Source organism: Lathamus discolor, chromosome 13 (genome assembly GCF_037157495.1).
Source record: "Lathamus discolor isolate bLatDis1 chromosome 13, bLatDis1.hap1, whole genome shotgun sequence".
Taxonomy (NCBI): domain Eukaryota; kingdom Metazoa; phylum Chordata; class Aves; order Psittaciformes; family Psittacidae; genus Lathamus; species Lathamus discolor.
This window is the reverse complement of record NC_088896.1, coordinates 3,756,127-3,781,319: the sequence shown is the minus strand read 5'-3', so window position 1 is coordinate 3,781,319 and position 25,193 is coordinate 3,756,127. Positions and strand designations below refer to the sequence as shown.

At 42.3% G+C, this 25,193-nt stretch overlaps 1 protein-coding gene across 9 annotated transcripts in view; it reads left to right on the top strand.

Moving 5' to 3' along the window:
* Nucleotides 1–405: 405 nt before the first annotated feature.
* TNRC6C (trinucleotide repeat containing adaptor 6C) overlaps nt 406–25,193 on the top strand; it is a 104,607-nt gene continuing 79,819 nt past the window's right edge. For 7 of the 9 annotated variants that reach the window (XM_065693976.1, XM_065693981.1, XM_065693978.1 and 4 more), the window contains exons 1-4: nt 406–986; nt 1,710–1,760; nt 20,718–20,817; nt 21,687–21,708. In XM_065693976.1, the coding sequence (XP_065550048.1) occupies nt 20,755–20,817; nt 21,687–21,708 (85 nt within the window). In that variant the 5' untranslated portion in view covers nt 406–986; nt 1,710–1,760; nt 20,718–20,754. Of the gene's footprint in view, nt 987–1,139; nt 1,761–20,717; nt 20,818–21,686; nt 21,709–25,193 lie in introns of all 9 variants that reach the window. The other 2 variants (XM_065693977.1, XM_065693984.1) reach the window with 2 other exon arrangements.

The window sequence follows — 25,193 nt, the reverse complement described above, 5'->3', positions numbered from 1 at the left end:
TTGGCTGCGACCGCAGCGCTCATTTGCATGTGGCGGGGAGCTCCCCTGTCACGTGGCCCCGCGCGGGAGGGGGGGTGGCGGTGAGGGGCGCAGACTTCCTGTTTGAGGTCAGCGCGCGGAGGGGAGGGGAGGGGGGAGCGCGCGGCGGCGCCTGCCCGCGGTCTCGCGCTGCCTGGCGGGGCTCTTGTCAGTCAGCAACAAAATGGCCGCGGCGGCAGCAGCAGCAGCTCTGCTCCTGAGGACGGCGGCGGCGGCGGCGGCCCTGGAGGTGGCGGCAGCAGCGGCGGCGGCGGCGGCAGCGCGGAGGAGCGGGGGACCGGCCCGGCAGCACTGAGCCCGGCACCGCCTGCCTGCGAGCGGACGAGGCGAGAGTGAGCGGGAGCGACGGAGAGAGGCGCTGCGGCCCCCCCCCCCCCCCCCCCACCTCAGCCTCCGCCAGCGAGCCCGGCTGCCCGCCCGCCTGCCTGCCTGCCTGCCTGCCCGACCGGCTCTGCCCGCGGCGCTGCTGCAGCCCCTGGGGAGACGCTGCCGCCTCGGCCCCCAGCTTCCCTCCGCTCCCCGCCTGCCCCTGGGGGCACCGGCGTCCCTGCCCCGCGGCGAGGGGCTCTGCTGCTGCAGCCTCCTGCCCGCCCGGATCCCTGCGGAGGAGACGGAGCGAGCCCGCGGGATCTCCCTCCTCCTCCTCCTGCCCGCGGCTCCCCTGTGCGAGCGAGGCAGACGAACTGCTGGGCTCCCCCCGGCGCGTCCCCTCAACCCTCCCTCCCTGAAAGACTTTGCTGGATCCTCCTCCTCGGATCCCCTCCCCGCGCCCGCTCCTTCCTGCCAGAGCGGCTGCGGAATCCTCCTCCCGCCCAGGGGCTGGTGGGTCGCTTCGGGCTCCCCGCCATAGGAGCGCGGATCCTCCTCCCCGAGAGACTGCCGCGGGCCCTGCGCCCCACGACCGACCCCGAGCCAGAGCCGGCGGGACGCGCCTGCCCCGAGCCTATGTGAGACTCCGGATCCCCCGTGGCTCCGTGCTGGGATTTTTTAATTTCTTTTTTTCCTTATTTTTTTCCTTTTCTTTGAGAGGAGATCCATCTTAAAACTCTCTTCTGGATCCCGGTTTCTCTTTTTAATTTGCACTTTTGAAACCCCCTCAGATGCTCCTCCATGTGGACTGAGAACCCATCAAGACACACACACGAGAACTCACCCCGATCAACTCCAAATCCTGGCTTTCGTGGGTTTTGCTGCAACACGTAAAAACAAACTTGTATTTAAGACGCACTCGTGCAAAAATTTAGCTGGGGACTTGAACGTGTATTTTTGTCTTGGTTTCTTGGTCTTATTTTTATTTTTCCTTTTTTGCTTCACTGGAAATCAAAAGCTTGATTTGGAATTGGACCTGCTTTTGCTGCACTTCTTCTCTGGGCTGGATAACACTGAAGCTCTTTGCTTTTCTACTTGGATAGCGTTTTCCTGTTGATCTGTTGGGTATTTTTTTTTCCTTGTGTGTGGCAAATTTTTATTTTTTTTTTTTGTGGGGGGTTAGACGACAGCAACAACAAAAAAAACCTAATTTTTTTTCTTTGGCCGTGTGAGATTTTTTCGTATTCAGAGTCGTGAAATTACGGGTACACTTACAAAAACAAAACTTAAAGCATTAGAATAAGAAAGGAACACGTCAGAAAGACCCCTACACGGTAGACAAAATACTTGTTTCCTTACAGCAAGACTGAATCGAAAGCTGCCAAAGAGCCCCATAAAGAAAAGACTAAAAGGTAAGAAGGGGGAATAGGCTTTCTTTAATCTGGGCATGGTAGAAGTCAGCAGTGGAAGGGACCTGTTAAGGCAGCGTTTACCTCTTCCTTCCAAGTCTAACCCAGATTATTATTACTGTGTTTTACTGTTAGTGAAATGGGTAGCACCCGAAAACAAAAAATTTCATTTTTAATTTTTTTTTCTTTAAACAACTTGCAGAAATACGTTTTTCCCATGCTAGAATGAATTCAGTATTTTTTTATGTACCTTTTCCCAGTTCAAACAGCTTCTATGTGCAAAACAGCCAAGTGCTATTCCTGAGGCTGTGGTGCGCCTTGGACAGGAAGACAGATTCTCTTGTAGGCATATTAGAGCCTGCACTTGCTTTATAACTCAACGCGCCTGGAAATTACCCTGGTGGGAAAGATCCCAAGTCTGGAAAGTGGGAGGTTGTGGGTATGGTCAGCAGTGATGTGCTGGGCCAGCGGCTGAGGCTCAGCGGTGGCCTTCGTGGCTGCTTTCTGGTGCAAGTTAACCGCCTCCACATCCATTCTTTTTCCCTCTCTGTTTCCCCCTGTAATGAGACTGTGAGGATCTACTGGAATTTTCTCAGAGGTCTTCGTCTAAGCCCGGAATACCCAGTGGGGAAGAGAACATTAAACGATTTGTGCTTTTAACTGGGAAGAAACTGGGGAGGGCTGAGCTGTTAACCTGAGAAATGTGGCAACGCTGCGAGTTTATTAATTGTTTGAATCTTCTTTGTTTGTATCACAAGTTTGTGTCAAAGGTTAATCTTCTTAATACGTAATTAGTTGACGGTCCAATTACGGGATTTATCGAACTCAATTGGTTTTTATTTCCCTCTTTTTCCATCCAATCCAATTCTACTAGTGTTACTTTGTGGCTACCTTAGTTTCTGCTACAACTCGAGCGTTATCTGTGGGAAGACGTTTATTGAGTTAATGTAACAGTTTAAATTTAGAAATAATCTGTAGTACGTCATACCCATGGCAGTTCCATGCAGCTACATACGAGAGTGCAGAGATGGATCTGATGAGTTTAGGCTGATTTATAGACTGCGGTTGGCTCTGGACGTGAGGCCAGTGAAGGTAATAAGAACCCCACTAAACCACGGTGTTGGGGGGCTGCTGCTGGGGCGGGGGTTGTTGCAGTGCTCGTTAGAGCTGAGGACAATGCCAGTGCACAGCAGCAGGAGAACATCTGCACTGCTCCTGGGCAAGCCGTGCCTTTAGAATCTTGCCCTAATTACGTACAGTGGGCAGGTTTTCTTGGCTTCACTGACGCCTGAGAATAAAAATGCAGTTTCCTATCGGATATTACTTTATTTATCGAAAGGAACACGCCAGTTCTCCCTGCTTCCCCCCGTGTTTCCCAAGGAAGTAGTAGGAGACTTGCAGTGGGTGCAGCCTGTGCTTAGCAAATCACATAGTTCTCCGTAATTGCGGTTCCTCAAATTCAGAAAGCTTTCGGATATCCAATGGGATTTGTGAATCCAAAATGGTGTGTGCTGGGCAGCCTGCCCCCCGGATGCGATGGTGTTTCTGCTCTGGCTTCTGGGATTATTTCCACAACGTTAAAGTATCAATGTCTGAGTTTGTATGCAACTAGCAGGGAAAAACTGATTTAGCCGGTGGGAGGCTTCTTTAATTTGTGGGACTAATGATGTATTTGGGGGTGAGATCACGGAGGCTGTTATGCACGGGTGTTGGGTGCTGTGACTATTGAGCCTGTAACTACAAGAAAACGACAATAAATCAAATCGATACGAACTTTTTTTAGTAGACATGATTGTTTAAGGAGACTAACAGTAGGGAAATAATGCCTTGTGTTGCTTTGACCTTATCTTCAGAGGAGAACAGATCTGTTCTGACTCGAAGTTACCTGGCTGGCGCACAGCCTGTGTGATAAGATGGGTTCAGCCTTGGCTGAGCGGTTGCTGCCACCATGAAAACTGCTGGATGCTGGAGCAGTTCAGGGCTTCCTTCAGGGCAAGAGTGATGCAGATTAATAGGGGCTGTATTTTAGGCAATATTCTGTGCTTTTGATTAAGCATTTCTCGTAATGAATAAACCAAGGCAGACAAACATCTTTATTGAGAGCTCTGCTGGATCTCAGTGTAATAGATCATACGTATTTTAACGTTTCTGTTCCCGTTGTGGATTCTCATACTGACAGATTCAAACATCGAAATGCATCAGGCTAAAAGCTGACTTGAACCTGGTGGTGAATGATATAAAGTCCTTTTATGTGTGCAGTTTACATCTGTTGCAGTACATTGATTATTTTGCAATGAGGCTTTCGGTGTGAGGTGTCAGTCCCACTTGCTGGCCCTGTACTTGTGGGGAGCCTCTGGCTGTGCCACTGCTGTGCTAGCACAAAGTGTAGCCGAGTTTACTCTGGGGTACTGCCCATGGGTCTTGATGTCAAGGAGCATTTGGTAACTTCAGGGTTCACCCTTTTGACCTGGCATCTGCATTTTTCCAATTCTGATCACCTGTGCCTGGATGAAGCTTATCTATCTTACCTGCTATTGCGAAGCCTGCTGGAGCTTGCTGAGATGAGTGAAAAATCCAGCTCTTTGGCTTAATTTCTTTTCCGGGGTTTATCTTTCCTATTAAAATATCTATGCTTTTGTTGACTTTTGTTATCTTTAGCTGATGCTTAAGGGAAAGAAGGCTTAGGTTTGGTTTTTTTTTGGGGGGGGGTGGTTTTTTTTTTGTTTTTTTGTTTTTTTTAAGAAGCTTTTTCAGACTTGGGAAAATAATAGGATGAAATTTCCTGAATATGAGAAATAGCGTAATTGGACATAAGAGTACTTTTAACGCGAAGATTCTTAGTTCAGGTTCTCAAAGCTCCCAGGTTCCTTACTTTGCCTAGCTGGAGTAACAATAAAGGGGTAAAGTTAAAGGTTCTGTCAAGCAGGGGCTGTAGTCTCTTTGTGTTTTGAAGTAAACAGTTGCTGAATTGCAATTTTATAGACAGTACAGGTTTAAATTAGTCTAGAAATAAACCCTGTTGGTTTTCTGGCTTTCATTCAGAAAGGCCAGGGAATTTTATTCATGCAAGGGATTTGCAGCCTGCTGTTAACTCAAGAGTGCCCCACACTTTTACAGTCCATCCAACACGATGTAGACACCTTTCCTCCTTCGTGTTAAGTTAGGTATTAAAAGCCCAATGGCAGCGCTTACTTTCAGTTTTAGCTGTGCAGACTTAACCAGGGCTGGCGTATGTGGGAACGGGTAATACGTTAACTTAGCAGCTGGCCTCGCAGAGATAAACACGCGCCTTCGCCAGTGCTGTCATCTGGCCCCCTTCCAAACCAAGCTGGAGGAGGAGGAGGTCGGGGTGGAGCCATCCCTTGCTTCAGAGAAGAGAGGCTTTCATTTGGAAAGAATTGCTAGATAGCACCGAAATGCACATTTAAAAATAAACTGGCCAAACCTTAAGTAAACAAAATAATCCCTGTTGATGACTTGCAGCTCAGTGCCTGTTCCTGTGCTGCGTTTCTTTGAGGAGGGTACAGCTGAAATGTGGCATGCGGATTGCTGCTTTGTAAAAAAAATCAGTGCTTTCTTTAAGACTTTGAACATGAGAAGTGCTGAAAAATTTATCATCTTTGGTTACAGTAGAGATGTGCAGCACCAAAGTGCTATTGTTTTAATTGTTTAAAATTCAGATTACAAGATAATGGTAATACCATTAGAAGGTTTCCCTTTGGCCTAGTAGCTGCAGGTAGGAGCCTGTCGATCCCTTAGTATTAAAGATGAATGATAAGGAAACCTCTTAAATGCCTGTGACGAGGCAGTCTAGCCAATTTAGGATCAGCTGATGCCTTCTAGTGATAATGTCTTGAGGTTTTCAGCTGTATTATGAAGATATCAGCCAGGGCAAATAGTATTTAGAAGAGCAGTATACGTTATTGAATGGGGAGATGATCTAGAAGTGACAGTAAATTGCATTACTAAGTGATCTATGTTCTGTGCACAGTCTCTTCACCAGTAAATGCTAGTGGTAAAATGAAACATGATTATTCTTAATGTATGAAAGCAGAGGAATCAAAGTATTATTTGATCTTCCTTTAGGAATCTGAGCTATTGATGAAAATTGTCTACCGAAAGCACAGCTTAGTTTTACATCTTAATTACCAGATGTACTTCAGCTGATTTTATCATTACTTAAACATGATTAACTTTATTTTGATTCCTATACACAGTTATAGGTATTTTCTGAGGCTATTTGTACAGCCTCCTGCCTTGTTAATGTTTTAAAATCTCCTACAGTAAAGAAAAATGTCTGAATTTGATTATCACAACAAACTGTTCTTGCACAGAATAACTACAGTGCTCTTTAAGCCTGTACCAAAGATTGTATCGCTGCAGAAAATGCTGAAGTACTTCAAAATATGCATCTGATCCTTTGTCTTTTTAAGAAATGTCACTTCTCTGTCTTCATTCCGATAAAAAGGCTGCTTTCACTGAAGACATCTGTAAAATAACCAGCTGTTCTCAAGTCTCATGGTTCAGGGTACTAAGCATCAAAATGTGAGTTAGTTTTGGTCTTAGCCCTGGGTGTGCATCAGCACTGTAATTTTTCAGTGTTGAGGTTTAGAATGTAGTTGGAATTCAATGTTAAAACATTAGAAGCTTTGATGGTAGTGAGGTCTGCTTTCTGGAGCTCTTCCCTGTGGGTTTCCAGCCAAGGATGGCTTGCAAGTGAGAACAGTTATCTGTGCTGCAGCAGTGATGTTTTATGGCTGGGTGCCCAGATTGTCTAGCTCTGCACTCAGCTTTATAGTTTGCCTTTGAGGGCTATGGAGGTGGAAGTCATTTGTAATAAACAGCTATCTGCAGCTTGCTTTTTCACTGTTTTGAAATGTACAGCCATTTAAAAAATGGCAAACTAGATGCACATTTACTTAGATTTCAATCAGGAAAGGCTGTTTTGGAAGCTTGCTTATGAGAAATGTTAACAATTGCTTATTGCTTTGGATTAAAAATAGCTAATAGTTATCCCTTGGCTTTTGGGCTTTTATAGCAGGAAGCTCTGGATTGATGGAGATTGAGATTTTTTCTTTTTCTTTTTTTTTTTTTTTTTTTTTTTTGTTTTTGTTTTTTATTCTATTTTTTTTTTTTTAATTTCCGTTGGCATCCTGTGTGGTAATGAAGCCCCAGAGAAAAATATGTTTATAGGTCTCAAAATAGTTATCCTGCAACTACCAGGTATAGGCTTATTTAGGAAAGATAACACCCCACCCCCCCGGGTGGTGGAAGAAAACCACCCCCGGGGCTATGAAATGCTCAGTGTGGCCCATGGGGGTTTTGTGGGGGTGAATCCATTCTTTTTTTTACCCCTCCCACCTCCAAGCCCTCTCCATTCTCGTTTATGGGGTCTCCACATGTTTTCCTGTGGTGACTTTCTGAAGGGATAGTCGGTAGTGCCTTTGTTATGATCTTGGTCAAGAGCTGTCTCCTAGAATGCCGTATGTGTTTTTTCTTATATGTGCTGCTTTCCTTCCTACTCCTTCCCCCCACACTTCTATGTGCTCTCTGCCTGAAGTTTCCAGTTTTCTTTCTCTCTTGCACTGTGTTGCAAGACTTCCTGATGAGGAGTGGAAGAGCTTTTTGTTTTGTTTGAGGGCTACAGAGCACTCACAGTGGCTTGGATACCAGTCTGGGTGGTCAGTGTGTACACGTATCGATTGTTAGTTCAAGCTGACTTCTGCCAAGTCTATTTTCAGCTCAGACAGATACCTCTGTTGTGTCAACCTGCTTCCCAGTCCTGCTCTGGACTCTCAGGTCTTCCTAGTTCTTCAGAATTCCAAACCCTTTTCATGGCTGATGGTAACATCATGGGTTCTGACAATGGAGATGCTTGTTTATAAACAGTAGCTTGTTATTGGTAAACAAGAGAACATCAGCTTGAACACAGACCATCTAGAAAAAGTTCAGTGACAGTGCAAACACAAATTCAGCTGTACAGATGCATGATATACTGACTGCCATTTCACTGGATTGTCTTACAGGATCATTAATAGAAGACCATAGAAGGTAGTCTTTGGCATTGGTTGTAGTATTTTTGCTTGAACTCTGTGTATGTTCATTATAGCCTTGAAGATACTTCATATGAAATGGGAAGTTAACAACTTCACTAGCACTGCAGGCATAGCCTAATGACCTGTGTGTAAATCAAGGAAGACTTTACACGGTGTATTACCAAAGCCAGTCTGGAGTAGGGTTCTTCACTAACATTCTTTTCTATCTGTAGGTCTCAGTTTCCTCTGCTCTCAATGTTTTTAATCAATTGCACAAGCTTACTTAACACAGGAGAATTGCTTCCAATGGTTGCCTGGATTTTTCCTACATTTTCAACCTTGAAATGAATTCTCCACTTGCAAGTTTGCCACTTACTCTCTGGCCGTACAACAAAAGATGTTACATCTCTGCAAATTTAATCATTCCTCTCTCTTCATAGTATTGTGGCATTGATGCTGTAAGCACACAATATTGTACCACCTTCTTGTTTTGTGCTGCTGCAAAATACTGCTGTTAGCTAAATATAACCTATTGGTATAAGAGCGCTGATCACATGTGTTTATAACACAACTCTTCATTTTCCTGCTTATGAAACTATGGAGTTTCTCTTTGCATAACATTAGCTGATGTATACTATGAAGAGGTATATATTTATCTTTTTAAGCCTTTCAAAAATTAATATGAAAACTGCATCATGTAAGGAAGGAAAAAAGCCTGGTGGTAGCAATCTGAATGCTATATAGTATTTTTAGTATGAGCGTCATAAAACAGAGCTGTCTGATCCAGATGTGGAACTAAATTTGGTCTGTCACAGTAACAGAATTGCTGCTATTGAGGAGGAGAGTCTGTATCCATAGTACCAGTTCAGGTGAAAGATGCTATATAGGAATTACTGGGCTTGGTGAATGTGTCATTTTTTACTGTTTCTGTTCTTCTAATGAAACCCTTACAAGTCCTTCACTTTTAAAGAGAACAATCCAAGTTAAGGGAGTCTCAGAGGGCACCAGCAGTACATGATGTAGTGATGTCAGTCTCTGTACTGTGATACCACACTTAATTTGTGATGTTTGAATAAAGCAGTGGTTGTGTTACTGGATGGATACTGACATACTGGCTTGCTTAAAAGAGGCCCTCAACTTTAAGTTTTTTCTTGCATTTGTGAAGATGAAATGTTCTTCACAAATTTCTAGGTCAAACACTGCAGTGACCACAACTCTCCCTTCCCCACCCCCGCTTTTGAAGCAAATAACCCAGACTGATGGATATCATCTGTTTTAGCTGAAACACTCTTGATAGTGCAACTGCACTGGAATTGTGGCTCCCCCCTGCCCCAGTCCAGTCCATCTATCAGCATCCAGACAAGCAAGTGCTAGTCTTTCTGGAATTCTGTCTGCATCTACTGATCACGTAACTGACTTGGAGACATTTTGGATGTGTTTCTGAGAATATTTGCTCCCCTGGGTGTTTCATGGACTAACTGAAGGCATAAAATAGTTATTACTAAGATCATAATTGACCATAAATTGATTTCCAAAGTGGTATTTACTGCAGCTGGTTTTCCTGTCTGGGAAGATCATCTATGGCTATTTCCATTCCCCATCTCTCCCCCCACCCTGTCTCTCTTCTCCCCATGAAGATGCTGTTCATTTGCTAAGTCGAGAAGTGGATGATGTCCCATTCTGATGGGGGCTCTGTTCTAATTTATTATTGGCAGGAATTGGCATCCAGATGCTTTTACTATTGAAAATGAAGTGGAGCAACAGAGAACTTTGAAACTTGATTAACTTTATGGAAATCAGGGTTATATTTTCAGCAATGCAGAGTTCTTTTAGACTCTGGGAAGTTCGTGGAGGGGAAAGTTCTAGTTTGGACCTTGCTGTTTCCTTCATCTTGAATGATAGAATGGCTTTTTCTGAATTTGGGGGGTTCCATTGCAAGCCTAGTGATAGGTACAAAATAATGTAAAGGTTCTTACCTCAAGTTACGTTGCTGTATTGATTTTTCAAAACAACATTGCAGCTGAAGATGCACTAAATGGCTTCAAAAAGTATTTAAGTTGAATGATGGTGGGCAGCATTTTGGTTTTTGTAGTTAAGCACTAAGAAAATACAAAAAGTGTTTAAAACAATGAAGTAGAATTTCTTCATTTGTGTTTAAACTTTAACATATTCACAGTGCACAACTCTTAGTACAGTTTAATAGTATGTTTTGTCTTCCTTGACTCGGATCAAATCTGGCGTTAACCTCCTGCAGAGAATTCCAGGACCCCTGACATTTTATTGTGACTCTTGATTAGCTCACCAGGGTTCCTGCTAAGAATTCTTCTTTCATTCATTTGATAAATTGAATTCCCTATTCACAGTGCCTTTAAATAGAATGGTATTTGGAAAACTTGAAGACAACAACTTGCATGTTCAATGAGCTCACCAAGCAAACGTAAAAATGCAGGAGGAGGAAATTACGGGTTTATGTATTCTGAACTCTTTTAGAAGAATAAATGTTTTACAAGAACAGAAGTCTCCATATTACCCTTAAATTTATCTTCCTTCTGGTTTTTACAACAAGGAGTTCTGTTGATACCTCTTTTCCCTTTTTCTTCTTATCTTGCCTTGTTATGTCAGGAGCTGTGCATCCACCTGGAGCTGTGCATCCACCTAGGTCTGTGCCTGGGAGCAAGGATAGTCACGTGGTTTACACCCATAGTGTGGAACATCAGTTCTCCACTGCAGCCTGTGTGCAGTGTGGAGAGCATCTTGTTCCTTACACCCAGTGTACCCTAGACTAGCTTACGCACACCTTGTATTAGCTGCTTTATGCCTTTTATGTTCTTTCACCATGTACCCCCTTCCTGTTGCTGCTGCTAGCAGGGCTTGTACTGTGGAGTATGTTCTGAGCTCTACAGTATGAAGGAATAGTGTCATTATTTTTCTAATTCTAAATATTGAGACACATCCTCCCTATGAGAGCACTGTCCTTTTACTCTCCAATCCAGGTCTCTCTCCATGAGCCTCCTGGAGTTAAGGTTTGCAGCAGTGTCCCGTACCTCCCCTGGTGCGTTCTGAGTGACACCAAGGGATCTCTGCAAGGAGATGGCAGAGGCCCCTTCCCTGTATGGGATACCTTAGTGAGAGTAAGGGAAGTGCAGATGCATTTTTCTACTGTGCCCATGGCAGGGGCTTTACCTAAACAAGAATCATTTTCTCCACACCTCACCTTCAAGGGCCTTTTTAATCCCACTGGAGCCACTGCTGTAAGCTGCTGCCTTTTGTTGAAGATGCGTTGGCACCACCCTTTTCCCCAAAAGAAATACCAGAAACCTCAGCTTCATAAGCATATTTGTCTTCAGCACACATGCTGTTGACTACTTTTTTTGATCCTGTAGGTTGTGTCTTCTGCCTTGACATATGTGACAGTACCAGCCTGGCTTTCAGCTCCTTCAGTGAGTTGAATGGGCTTTCACCTGCTGGAAGCAAAGGGACTGGGCTCAGAGAAAGTTGAGTACTGGTATGTGACTGTGATGGAAGAGCGGGAAAGAAGGAGTAGGGTGTTGGAAATCCCTTTGCATGAAATGGTACATGATTTTAGTTATGCAAGCTTGGCTTTCTTGTGTGATTTTGGTTTTGTTTTTGTTTGTTCTAACAAAGAAACATGAAGGTTTAGTGGTGTTTGCCTGAAGGGTGTGAGGGTGTGCCACACAGCAGCAGTGTTCCTGTTGTCTGTCTTGCAGCACACGTTGTCCGTCCTGTCCTGTTGCTGTGGGGCAGCTGACCATCTCCTCCAGCCTCCTCTGTCCTGGGAAGTGCTCAGCTGTGCTGTGTGGAAAAACATCCTGTAGAGCTGTGGCTCCTGTTCCCATTTCCTGGCCGCCTCCTTTGCAGTATCTCTGTGCAGTGCACCAGGAAGCAGTGGTCCTCTGACATTTTCTTCAAGTCCAGCTAAACAGTTTGAGCCAGAAACTTGTCTGTAGGTTGCTGCTTCTTCTAGGTCAGTTCACCAGTGATACTGGGTTGAACAGTTTCAGTAGGTGCTGAGGCCCTGGCACAGGGTGCCCAGAGAAGCTGTGGCTGCCCCATCCCTGGCAGTATTCAAGGCCAGGTTGGATGGGGCCAGGAGCAAGCTGCTCTAGTGGAAGGTGGCCCTGCCCGTGGCAGGGGGTTGGAACTGAATGAGCGTTAAGGTCCCTTTCAACCCAAACCAGTCTGATCCTGTGTTTCTGTAATTCATCAGTGTGGGGCTTTGCCTCTCTTTGCACAGGGCTCTTGTCTTCTGAAGTATGTGCAGAAACCAAAATAGCAAACGTAGTATCTGGAGAGAGACCAACATGCTGTGCTCTTGCTCAGCTGCTGGATTCTGAAGCTGTTTTCCTTTGTGTATTATGTCCCAGGAAGACTGGGGAAGAGCTCTGGACCAGATGCTGGATCAGCTGCTGGTAAATTTCATCAGGCCTGGAAGGGAGGCAGTGCTGTGAAAATAAACCCAGTTATCTGAACTGTTTATGGTGTGTAGCTTAAATTTCCTAGAGAGGAGTAGGTCTGTGTTTGCTGAGGGATGAGAGATGCCGTTCATAGCATGTTTCTTGCTGCTTCTAGCCTGCTTTGAGTGGTGGATATAATGCAAGCTGGGGGTTTTGGGAGTGTTTCTTTTCCTTGGTCCTTGCATAGCATGAGCGGTGCACTTTGTGCGGAGGTGTTGTCTGCAGACTAAGGCAGCAAATTCTGATGCAGTTCATGCCTGAAATGTTTACAAGGGTGAGGTTTTGTGGGCATGGTCTAGAACACTACACATTTCCCTACTAACTACTTAATTTGTTCCAGAGTGGAGTTTGTAAAACGTTAATCAGAATCAGACTGTGCTATGGAGAGCAGCACATTCACAGGAGAGGTGGTGTACCTGTGTGACAGCAGCTTCATTCCCTGTAGTACCATCTGCACTAGTGTGTTAATTTAGATTGGGAGTTTCATGTTTAAGGAAACCTTCTGATTGTCCTTGCTTGCAGTGCTTTGATACCATGGTGTGGTCTTGCAGTGCAAATATTGGTTTCCTTTTAAATAGAACTTCCTGTGTGATTTGCTCCAAGGTTGCAGTTAATGCTTTCCTGCTGCAGGTGAGCATTTGGTGCGTGGGAGCAGACTGGGCCTCTTCTCAATTAATAAAGTCACTTGTAATGGGAATCATGTGGCTCCCAAGTCCTGTGCACATACAGTTTTGCTCTGCAAATCCACTCCTATTGGTCTGCACTACTTATTAATGAAGGTGTAACATACGTCTCCTGAAACATTCCTATTTTCACATTAGTATGGTCTTGCTCTCGGGTAATGATCCCGGAGAATCTCAACAAAATGAAGTCTGTAGATGAAAAACAAAACCCCCAAACCCTACACGATTCACTGGGATTCAGGCAGTGCTCAGATATGGTCTCACCAAACTTCCGATCCCTCACCACCTGCAGTTGATCTGCATCCATAGTTTATAGAGGCTTTTTCTTTGGGGCTTTTTCCTGCTTCTCGTTACTGGTAATCAACTAGTAGGAGCTAAAACCAGGTCACCATGCTTTTAAAAAATGTCCTGAATGATAATAACTACCTAGTCTGCTTTATTTTTGTTCTAATTTAATTCACTTCAGTGGTTGTTTACCTTGTTGTGACCTTACTTCATGTACACACAAGTCAACACTGGGCGAATTGAAAACTTCCAGTTAGAGCCTGGGTCCTGCAGAACAACAGCAGCTGGCACTTTCCTTGAGGTCCTGCCAGTATTTTATTACTCTTCAACCAGTAATAAAACAGGACATGTTAGAAACACCATGTACTGCTGCTGGAGATGCAGGCTTGAGACAAGGTGTGTAACGCAGATGCTCTTTTTTCTTCTGATCGTGGGATTTCTATTTTACCCATTGGAAGAGCAGGATTATTAATTCAGTCTCTTGGGCAACTTGAAATCACCCTGTAATTTCAGTGAGATGCTTTACTTGAATATGTTGCTTTTCACACCCTGTTCTTAACTAATGCTGTAGTGTTCTTGGATGTCTTTAAGCAGCAGCTTCATTCTGCACCTGAACAAATTACAGTCCTGAATGAAGTTGTCCATGCACGTCTTGCACCTCAGTCAAGCGTGCTGTGGTTTAAAGAAAGCCTGGAAGGGAGTACAGAGGGATCAAGTCTAATCCCTCGCAATTACAGGCTGAGGTGGAGAAGGGTCTACAGAGCATCATAGGCCTGAAGGTATCTACCAGTACTCTGTAACAAATCAAATAAATGCAAACACACAAAGACATGGAGCCAAAACTATACTGTACAGTAAGAGGAAACATGAGAGCATTAGTGCTCTGTTTCCATGCAGGAACTTATGTGGAATTTCTAAGAGACCGCAGAAATCAGACTGCTGGGCCTGCTAGGAGATCAGATATGTCTTAAATGTTTCAAGGTAAGTTGATCAGGTACTGGGAGCATCAAAGAAGTAGGCCCACAGCTGTTAGCAGTGGGGGATATTTTGATGTTCCAGAGGAAGCGAAGGAATCCCCTGTCAAGGCAAATAATGTATTAATGAGTGACAAGTGCAGGACAGGGCACAATGTGACAGTGAGGAACTCCAACACAAGATACTAATAAATTATAAATTGAGGTCAAACAAAACTACTTCCTAAGCTCCATTTGATTCCTTGTAGGAACAGATTATGCAGCCAAACCTGCTAATTACTGGGTTTAGTTTCAAGCTGATTGATCACACCTATACATATAACTTATCCATATACTTATCCTGTCCACAGTGGTTTGACTGAGGGCTTTCCCCCCATTAATTCCCTCGGAAGGGTATTATAGGATTTTACATTGTGAACGGGTAGAGGCCTCCGGTTTCCAGTCTAATGGTGTCTGTTGTGGAGTTGGTGTGGTCTTGTATCAGTGTTACTTAATAAAAAGCTTTCCTTTCTTTAGGTTTTCCCTCTTCTCTCTTCCAAATGTGTATTTATAAAGATTTGGTATGCCTTTAATGTGTGGGGTGGTTTGGTTTGGGTGGTTTTTAAATGCTACAGTGTGGAAGATTATTTTTTTATGCCTAATCCAAATCTTCTTTGTACAATTTAAATTCAGTGCTGCTTAACACAGCTAAAGTAGAAAGATTTTACTCCATTCTTATCTGTCTTTAACACCTACTTGAATGAAGGGGTTGCAGTCTCTTTAAAGTTTTTGCCAAGGGCCCTGCCTTTTTGATCTCTGATCCTTCTTGTCGCTGTTTTCTGTCTTCAGTTGCTGTTTCTCTGTTGCTGTACCCACAGTCCCAAACTGGACAACAGCAGCTGATGAACTCTGACCATATGTGATGTTGTTGCTTTGCCTTTGGATTGAAAGCTGCTGAAACATCTCATTTTTATCTCCCCAAAGCTGGTGTTTAGCCAGTTGTTCTCTATACTGTATTCATACATACGATTACGAAGCCAGTAAAGTACTTAATAAGAATGTTGGACATGTGGCATACTGCAACAAAAATACATTGGTTCTTTGCCTTGTTGGAAGGGGAGGTGCTGAGGTGACTTCTTTTGTGGGTATTTTACTGTAGTTTTGCTTAGCTTGTGTTCCCTACCTTGTTCTTGGTAAAAAACCCAACAAAAATGCACATGTTCTTGTTAACAAAACTTTGCATTTTGCCTGAAAAATCAGTTACTTGCTTACATTATTTCTCATTAGTCCTTATAAAAACTACCTGGAACTATGGTATAGGGAGAAAAATCCAGGCTTTGTTCTCCCCACAGATTTTGTGTGGAGATTCAGCTGTTACTGGTGTTTTTATCCCTTCCCCTTTTAAGTTACATGCACAGTCTTAGCCATTTGCTATAGTGTTCCAGAGTGCCATCCATCTTCTGCTGATCCTTTAAGGTAATCTGGGATGACTTAGATACAGTTGGTCTTATGGTAAATTATATCAGGCCCAGCCAGCAGAGAAACATCAGATTTCTCCAGGGCCTTTTTAAGCTGTTCTTGTTTTTGCTGGCCTGGTTTCCTGTTGGGAGTGGTAGCAAAATATTTAGTGCCATCTCCTTTTTTTCCTTGCCAGTTTGTGGAATTTTTCTTGAGAAGTTTGATCATTCCTTCTTCTCAAATATGGGGAAAGAAGGACTTAGAAACACATCTTGAGATTCTTGCTTGCGATTGTATCCAGCCCTTTTGGGTGAGGAAACCAGAATTACAAATGTCAGAGACCCTGGAGCAGGTTGCTTGGTGGCTCCTTGCTGTCCTGCTACCATTGTGGGGTGAAGCCTCCCTCCGCAGGAAGAGCACTATGAAATCCCTCTGTGAAGCTGTCATCATCTGCAAGCTCAGCACCAGTTCAGATGGTTGTTGGCCATCTGTTCCCAGCTGACCTCTTTAGGGAAGGCTAAAGCAGAAAGAGCAGTACTATCACTTTACCCCTCACAGGGTCATCTGTCAATAGTCCTGCTTTCCTGCCAAGTATCAAAGCTAATGCTTCCCATTGCTCATTAATGAAGCACTAAAAGGTTGATTTATTGTTACTTTTTATGTGTGCAATGCTAATACATTGCTGGCCTTCGTCATTTTAATCCCCATGTATTTGTGCTGGGTTTTTTTCATATTCTTTCTTATTTGAGCTAGTTTTATGTGCTTCTTTTCTCTTCTGAGGCGATTGGAGAGCTTGTGATTGTGGACCAGCTTGACTCTTTTTGATTAATGATTTTTGATTAATTTGATTTTCAAGGGAAAAAAGCTGCACTTTTAAAGTCACACCAGCTCCTTGCCTTCACCAGTATTTACCCTAGAAAGGCCACAGGGAGCTGGGCTGGCTAAAGATGAAGGAGGAAGCAAAATTAGCATGAGGCAGGTGTGGAGTTTTAGTTTCCCTGTTCTAGTTGTCATGAAAATAGAGACTGCTGATGATCTGGTGACCTCTTGCTTTATGTAGGATTCCTGCTTTACATTATGATGTTGCGTTGTCATTTAGATTCCTGGTGATTTTCACAACTGTCAGTTTTTCCAGCATGAAGTAGGCTGTGAATTTAAGGTGCAAGAAAGGCATTCCATAATTAAGCTATGGGAGCTATTATCTCTGGGCTAAACCAGGCAAAGGCATCTGTAGGCCAAGGTCAGAATGGTGTTTTGAAGAGGTATTCCAGACACTTTTCCTATGTAAATAAATATACCTTCAGTATCTTAAATCTATGCAAACAGAACTCATTAGGGTTAGATTTGGAGCTGTGTCTCATGGAGGGACAAGAGAAACAGGTCTCTGTTTAGTCGTTGGCCATTGCAGGAACTACTGAACAGTAAAACACTGCATGGGTAATAAATAACCTTGCATGGAATAACACAAATAGTGTCTACTTTAAGAAAACAATATCCCCAAAAGGTGTATTCCAAAATCCTATTAGAATGTCATATGAGTGCTAATTCAGAATGCCAGCTGTGGCTTCAGATGTGAAAGCAATCCAGGGTCTTGTATCAGCTAGAAAACTGAAGTTCTCTCTTTACCTTAAAAGGTAAAATCAGCATACATTTGTTAATTTGATAGTTTTTAAAGGGATTATTAAGCCTTTCTGCAACAGGCATTGCCAGGACACAGCCATAGTTGTGTCAGGCTGTCTGACCATGACCTGCATTTCATTTTGGCTTGCTTTGCTATTCAGAGAGAGCTCTTAAGCGTGGGTCCTTCAAAGCTAACCTTGGTTTAGGTTTGATTTAATAAGCTAATTGCAATCTATAAAAGGAACACTTGATGCTATAGTAGAGCTGTTTGCTCTCTGTTCATCCCCCGTGATTCTGATACATCAGATCTATATATACATGAAAAAAGCAAACTCCTACAAGTATATTCTAAGACACTTCTGGTTTAAATCATATGAGCTTTGTATTCGTATTTTTTTTTTTTTTAGCATATTTCCTGTAATAAAGATTAAATTGTCACTCAGGAAGTAAGACTGGGACACATGCCTTTGACAATGTAATCAAACTTTATGTAGCAATGTTTTTATTGTTTTCCTTTTGTTTTGCTTTTGGATGACTAATTTCTGCCTAGAAGCGACAGCGAGAGTTGCCATCTGAGAGGCCACTTGGAGCTTTATTTCTATTTTGAGCGTATTTAAAGCACATGTGTTCAGAAGTGTCATTATGTAAATCAGGTTTGATAATGGAACTCCATTAAAAATTACAGTATCATTTTCTGAGGTAATCTGAGGTGAATTTAATCTGAGGAATGAAAGAAAACCCCTAAACAAACCCAAACAGGTTTTCTCTAGGAGTGGCACTTCTACCTCTTATGTTGTAATTGATATGATAATAAAATACATTGTATTTTTAATGGAGCAAAATGTTTGCTCTTGTTTGATTTGGAAAATCCTCTAGCTTGGTGTATTACCTGTGTAAGGGAGGGAGTAACATAGCATTGCTTGGGAAACAGCAAAACAGAACCACCTTTAGAGGACAAAGAGGCTGGAAATAGAGCAGTTGATAGTGGAGTCCAGGGTAAGTGATGAGTTTGGCAAGGATGGAAGGTGATCCCCAACACTGGACACCTTTAAGATTCAGCTGGACAGGGTGCTGGGCCATCTAGTCTGGACCATGCATTTATTGGGAAAGGCTGGACCAGGTGATCTTTGAGGTCTCTTCAAACCTGGGATTCTGTGAGTCCATGAGAGGAACTTGGGGGGGGGGGGGGTAGGGGTGAGAAACTTAATAAGAAAATTGGGAATTACCTACTTTAATAGGTTAAAAAACCTGCACATTAAGCAAAGCACCGATGGTGGGTTTTTGTTTTAAATACTGCACTGACTATTGAATGGAATGTAAATGCCATTGTGGTGGTGTGGAATTGCTGTAATGTCACAGGTTTTCTTAAGTACTAGGAATGGAAAACCAGAAACTTCCTCGTTTCATTCACCTGCTTTAAAAACACAAAAAAGGCTGGAACTTCCCTTGGCAATAGCATTGAGAGTTTGGGAGAATTCCCTTGAAGACATGGGCTTTGTAGAGTCTGATGTGACTTGGGTAGGGAGCACTGGAAATGAAGGGACTGGATGTTGTTACTTTGTAGTGACTGAAATCCTGGGGACTTCTGTTCTCCTCCGGAGTGAACAGGACTAAAGGCAGATCTGTTATGGTTTCAACTCCGTTTCTTGTGATAAAGTCAGTCATCACTTTCTGCAAAGTCCTAGAACAAGCCATTTAAAAGTGCAACTTCAAGTACCCTTTTCTGAAGTGCAGTGTTAAGTGTGTGATGCTAATACCCACCTGCAGCTCTTCAGAGCCAATGTTTCTCAAACATTGATTTACAGCACAGTATTTGAAAGGTGGCCCTTTGAAGTTGGCACATGGTTGAGCAGTCATGCAGGTGATGAATTTTTGCTCATGACAGGAAGTGATACAGGATTTAAAATACAAATAGCTAATGCCACTTTCCACGTCCTGACCTCCAGTTGTGCGCCAAGCACTTCCAGATGTGCCTGACCTCCAGCTGCTATTCCAGGCTCTGAGGCCTGCTGTATCTGTCACTTCTGTAAATAGTTTGAGTGCTGTCAGGTGTCTAAAAGGAAAGGAACCCCCCCTGTGTTTAGACCTCTGGGTTGCTCAGTGCGATGTTTATTGTCTGGGGTAGCACAAGGGAAGGGAAGCTGCTTTTGGTTTAATCTGGAACACGGTGCAGCATCTCTGCAAGCAAGAAAGCATTTGCAGTGGCCAGACCCACTATTTTCAGGCAAATGAAAAAGCTAAAAACTAAACCACCCTTCAACAGCCAAAATCTCAAAAAATGCACTACAGTGTTCCTTTTTCTTCCTTTCTTTTTTTTTTCCTAAAAAGGGAAACTATGTAATAATGTGCAAACATGTTAAAGGGAAATAAAGGCACAGTTAAAAGGGAAAATGTGATGGGGGAATGTTTGAAGACATGATGTGCAAAATCGGTTTCTCCGTTAGATAAAGAACTACCAGCCCCTGCAGACCTGTTTTAAAGTCTGTAATTATATAACTACCAAGATCTTCTTTACCCACCCCCAACCAAAAATAAAGGAGGACTGTGAGCTTTGGCAAGTTACAAGTAATAAGTTAGGCTACAAGCTATCTCGAATAACTGGGAGATACCAAATCTAATAATAGTAATTGTCGTGGTTTTAGCCCATCAGAAATGGAGTTTTCTCAGAAGATCCATAAGGCTGATAAATGTTCACGACCTGAAGAGCTGTAAAGGAAGATGAAATTGTAGAGAAGTCAATGAATTACTTGCATTGGTATTTATTTGAAAGGATGTTGGTGAGGGTCATTGTTACAACCATTTATTATGGTGATGGACAAAGCAAGCAAGGATGGTGAGGTTTCCTGTAGATCTTCTTGATTTGGGATAACTTGGGTTAAATTTTAACCAAGATGCTACTGTAACAGTTGTGTTTTGTATTCCTGCACATTCTTCAAATAGAATTTGTAGGATGAGCACAAAATACGATGACTTGGATTCATCTGGGCTTGAGTTTACAACTTCTTGAGAACAAAATTAATGCATATGAGAAATGAATACAGGATGTGTTTTATCAGAGTAAGAAAAATAGTTGGGAAGTACTGAATTCACTCATGATCTTTAAGGTACATTGTGAATTGTAGCTGCTGAGAAGCAGCAGAACTCGGATTAACCACCTGGGTTACTTTTTTGTTTTTCAGTTTGAAACTTTCTTTCCCTAGAATGTGCTACTATTAAGAAGCACTTTTAAGTGATTGTGGAAAGAGGTTCCAAATTGATTCTTTCTGAATTTTCATTGCTTACCATTTGTCACTGGTTTTGATTTTGGAACAGCTTTTTTCAATGCTTTTATTACAGCAGCGTTTTTTAGACATGAGATGGAGAAAGTTAGCAATATAAGTATGAATTACTAACCTTCCTAGGTGAACTTTTATCTTACTGAAAAGTCCTTCCCAACCTTTATTCTTATCAGGGAGAAAGAACAAGAAACACAAGAAGAGGAACATTTGATGGAAGAAAAGAAAAAGAAAAAGCAGGAAGAAAAGAAAAAGAAGGAAGGTGCTCAGAAAAAGGTTTGTTCATGTTACTGTCTTAACTTGAATGTTCACTTTTATGTGTAACATAGAGACACTGACCCTGCAGCCTTGACTAATTCTGACACAGGTGGCCAGTCCTTTTGACTTTGAGTGGGGCTGGGCTCAGAAAATTCCTGCAAGAGCAGTTGTGGCAATTTCTTAGCACTCCCCAAGCTCTTACCATCTCCTGATGTTACTGCTCCCAGCATTGTCTCACATGAACATTCCTCTTCCATGGCATTGCAAATTCAGCTGGATTAATTTCAGCTGGTACTGAACTGGCGCAAGATTCAGAGGCTGTTGCACATTTTCTGTGGTGTGTGTTCTCCTGCCTCATTTTCTGGATTGCACAGTTCTAATCTTAAATAGCCCTTAGGAGATGAGCAGGAACTGATTGCTGTTTTTTCCAGGATAAAAATTATTTGGCATCAACAAAGTGGGTAGATTCCAAACAGGAAAAAAAGAGATGAGTCTTCATAAAAACGTGCACTTAATCTGTGTAGTTGAATAGTTTATATGGATTCAAAGGGATACTGCACAAAGTCATGAAGTTAATTCTTCTGAGTGTTAAAAAGTTCATGGCTGAACTGTTTGGTTCAGAAAGCCTCTGAAGTGGCAGAAGGCCGGGTGGGTAGATGGGGCACTGCCACACTGCTCACCAGCTTTTGTACTGTCTCTTTGGCATCAGTTTTCCTTACATTCCTAATACCTGGAGTTTAACTTGCATTTTTCAGCCCTTCATTGAAGCTGATGCCTCATTTATGCAAGCAGTTTCTGCAGAAAGTAATCCTGAAGCCGTATAATTGTTAGGTATCATTTTGAGTATAGACAAGTAGTTGATTAGTTTTGTTCTTTTCTTCTTTCAGGCTGCTGAACAAAAAACCAAAGGTAAAGTCCCGTTCATTCTTTGTGAACCCTGTGATATTTCTGTAAGTTTGTTTAAAAGCTGTCCTTATACTTTTTATTCTTTGTGTCATTTTAAGGGGGACAGTGTATCTTATTAGGATAGTTTTGTTCTTGAAGTTTTTTTGGAGGAGCTGGGTATATATTGGGATTCTCAGCACAAGCTTTTTCTTTGCTTATCTTGTTGGGTATCATGTGGCACACTTTTGACAGGAATATATGGATTAAATTCCTGTAAAACATAACACAATGTATGCCATCTCTTGTGTCGTGTTGAGACAGATGTAGTTGTCCATTTAGTTGCTACTAGTTATTTATCTATTTCAAAATCAACTAATTGCCACCCAGAAGGGTAAATCTTTCTTCCGGCATTCAGGATTCAACTCAATTTAGTGAGTAAACTCAATTCACTGAACCTAAGAAAAACCTATTTCCACACCTGCCTTTTTGTCCCTTCTGTGGATTTTCTCTTTGGTAAGTGAATTAAACGGGTTTGCAGCATGGCCCAGGAAGCAGCAGAAACACAAGACGTTTTCCTCTCTGGGGCAATGAACTCTAAAGTGCCATAAGAGAAATGTTAACGAAGCTATAAAAGAGTTGAGGTGATGCCTCTCTCCTGGCTTACAGATATTTTATCTAGTCTGTCCTTTGATTCACATGGCAGCACACAAGACTCAGGGCTGTAGAGCAGTTGTGAATGAGTTATTTATTGCTGGATTATTAGGTGACAGCCAGGCAAGTAGAGCTTCCCAGATTCCTAAAGACTGGGAATTAGAGCAGAGCCAAGCGTAACATATGGGGTTGACAAAACAACTTATGTTTCAAACACTTTTTATGTGTTCATAGAACAGAAATTAAGTGTTGCTTCAGTAATACTGAATTCAGAAAGATTAAGTTGTAACTACGTGATGAAGAAACTGTAACAAGTAATTTATTGGAACACTGTCCTTTCTAAATTTTTCTTACGTAGATAGTGTGAAATGAGAAAACTTGAGTCTGAATTTTGTTTCATCTGCTCTGTGAGATCTCCTGTAGTTTGTAACAGTAAATTTTGCTTTCAGAAGAAACAACCCCTCAAAATCTGAAGAAATTTTGAATTTAGATGCATTAGAACAATTTCTATCTAAATGGAATATTTGGTTCCCCAAGTATTACATATCTTGTTCTCTCTGTAGGCTTGTTTCTGTGTGAAAAGGTTTCACTGTTCTGTAAAGTTCATTTTCATGTGTTAATACAGTGGCTCTTCATTTCTGTTGACACTGAAACACACAGCGCCTTCTGCTCTCCCCTGTGGGATGTTATTATTTCTGGTTTTGTTGTGACAGGTTTGGTTTGCATTGCTTGAAAATGGCAAGTTAAATTTTTGAGAGTAGTATGAGAGTAACTCCAGTTTTTCAGGTACACTTGAGATTTTTTTTGCCCATTATTCTTGTATTTAAGTATCCCATGCTACTGCTATAGAACAGACTTGGGAAGAAGATAACAGGAAATAAAGGTAGTTATGTTAAAGATTAAACAGTGCTGGCTTTTACTGTTCATCTATCAGAAGCAATAATTCACCTTTTTGTAGTTAGACTTCATTGGAAAGAGTTGGCCTGGCCTGTAGAGAAACCAAGCCTCTCCTGTTCATGTGCAGTGCAGGGGACAGTGATTATTTACAGTTGTGTGGATGAACCTTCTTCTCATTTTCTTTGGTGGGCAACAATTAGTTGCTCTGCAGGTTGGTCTGTGGAAATGTTTTATTTCCACTTCATTATACTGTTCTCTTCCATTTACCTTGAGGAGGGATGTACAGAAGCTTATGATAGGTAGCAGAAATGTCTTCAAATATAGAAATACTCAAAAAGAGGAAGAAACTGGCTGAGTGTTTTTCATGGACTATTTGAAGATGACTGTAAACTTTACTGCAGTACTGCTCCAAATATTCTATTTTTATTTTCAAGGTTGAGTGACAAATGCTACTAGAACTAAAAGCCAGCGCAGGAATTATAATTGAATTTGGTTGATTTATTTCATATCTAGGCAATTCATTCTAAAGACAGGTCAACACAGTAAAGCTGAGTCTGCTGACCGCAGCAGGTACTGCATGCCAATGGGCAGGATGTGCTAAAGCTTAAAATTGGGTTGGGGCTGAATATCCCTTTTGCAAAATATCCCTATTGCCAGTTTTTGATAGGTAGGATCTTTATAAATACGACTTCATGTAGCTGCTTGTGGTAACTTAGAAAAAGAAATTGCTTCTTTTTCTGTATGTGTCATTCACTTCTGCAGCTGGGTTGCTATAGCAATGGGAGATGCTTCGGGTCATACAGGAGAAAAATAAGTTATACAACTGGAGATGGGATATGGAAGGGTTTCAGCTGATGGGGGACAGTATGTTTATATTGTTCCTTGTTTGCTCTTAGCAGTATTTTTGAAGGAGAAAGCGCTCTGTTGGAGTAGCTAGGAATGGACAAACAGTGGGACGTGATGGCAAGAAAGCTTAGCCCTTCCAGTTAGCTTCTGTACTTGAAACCTGCTCTGTGATCAAGGTGGTTTTTATTTTTTAATGACTGTTAGGATTTAGATGTATTTCTGTAGCACAATGGGAAATGTGGATCTAGTGTCCTATCTGACAATTAACTCCTATGCTTTGTATGTGTAGTTACAATTGGTTGTAAGGTGATACGGGCTGTTGCATGTTCAGTTGCTGAGGCCTCAGGAAAGAGAAACTGGTAAGGAGGAAAGAGGTTTCCTGTGGGTGTGTGTATGTGGTGTGTTGTCAGTTAAATATTGCTCTGAGGCCTCAGCCGGAGCTGAATGTTTCCATTTCTGATGTGGAGCAAAAAACCCTTCCAAAATAAACAGGCATTTCCACCAATAGAGGAAAGGTATGTGGCTGCTGCCGGAGGTACTGGTCCAGGGGTAGGAAGTGCTCCCTTACACAGCTCTGGCCTCTATTTAAAACAATTTAAATTATTCTTTCTGTTTAAACAAGTCTCTGTCTCTTTAAGTCTTCTCTACATAACAGCTTCTTCAGCTGCTGATTTTTTTTTGTCTGCAAGATTGTTTGCTACGCTATTTTTGTTAGGCTGAATCTTTTCTAAATACCCTGTTGGCAACAATTCTAGGGAATGTGTGAAAGGAAAAAGGATTGAAGAGCTGATAAGGAGCTGAAATGTTTCTCAATTACTTAAAAACAAATGAAAGTAGTCTTCCTGTTCAGCTGGAAGGAGTGCTGCAGAATGAGATGATGTAGGAAATGAACATGGTTTTATAGCGCGCTGCGCATTGTACTTCCACGTTACTGTTCTTTTATGGTAATTCTTTTGAGAACAGGATGACTGAGCACAACCTATTAGTGTTTATTTTAAATGTGTAAACTCTCGCCAGTTGATATGCACTTGATAAAGAAACTTCGTGTATAAAAGCTTTTGTAATGAAAACATTGAGCTGTAGCTATCAGTAAGAGTTTTGTACTGTATAGTAAA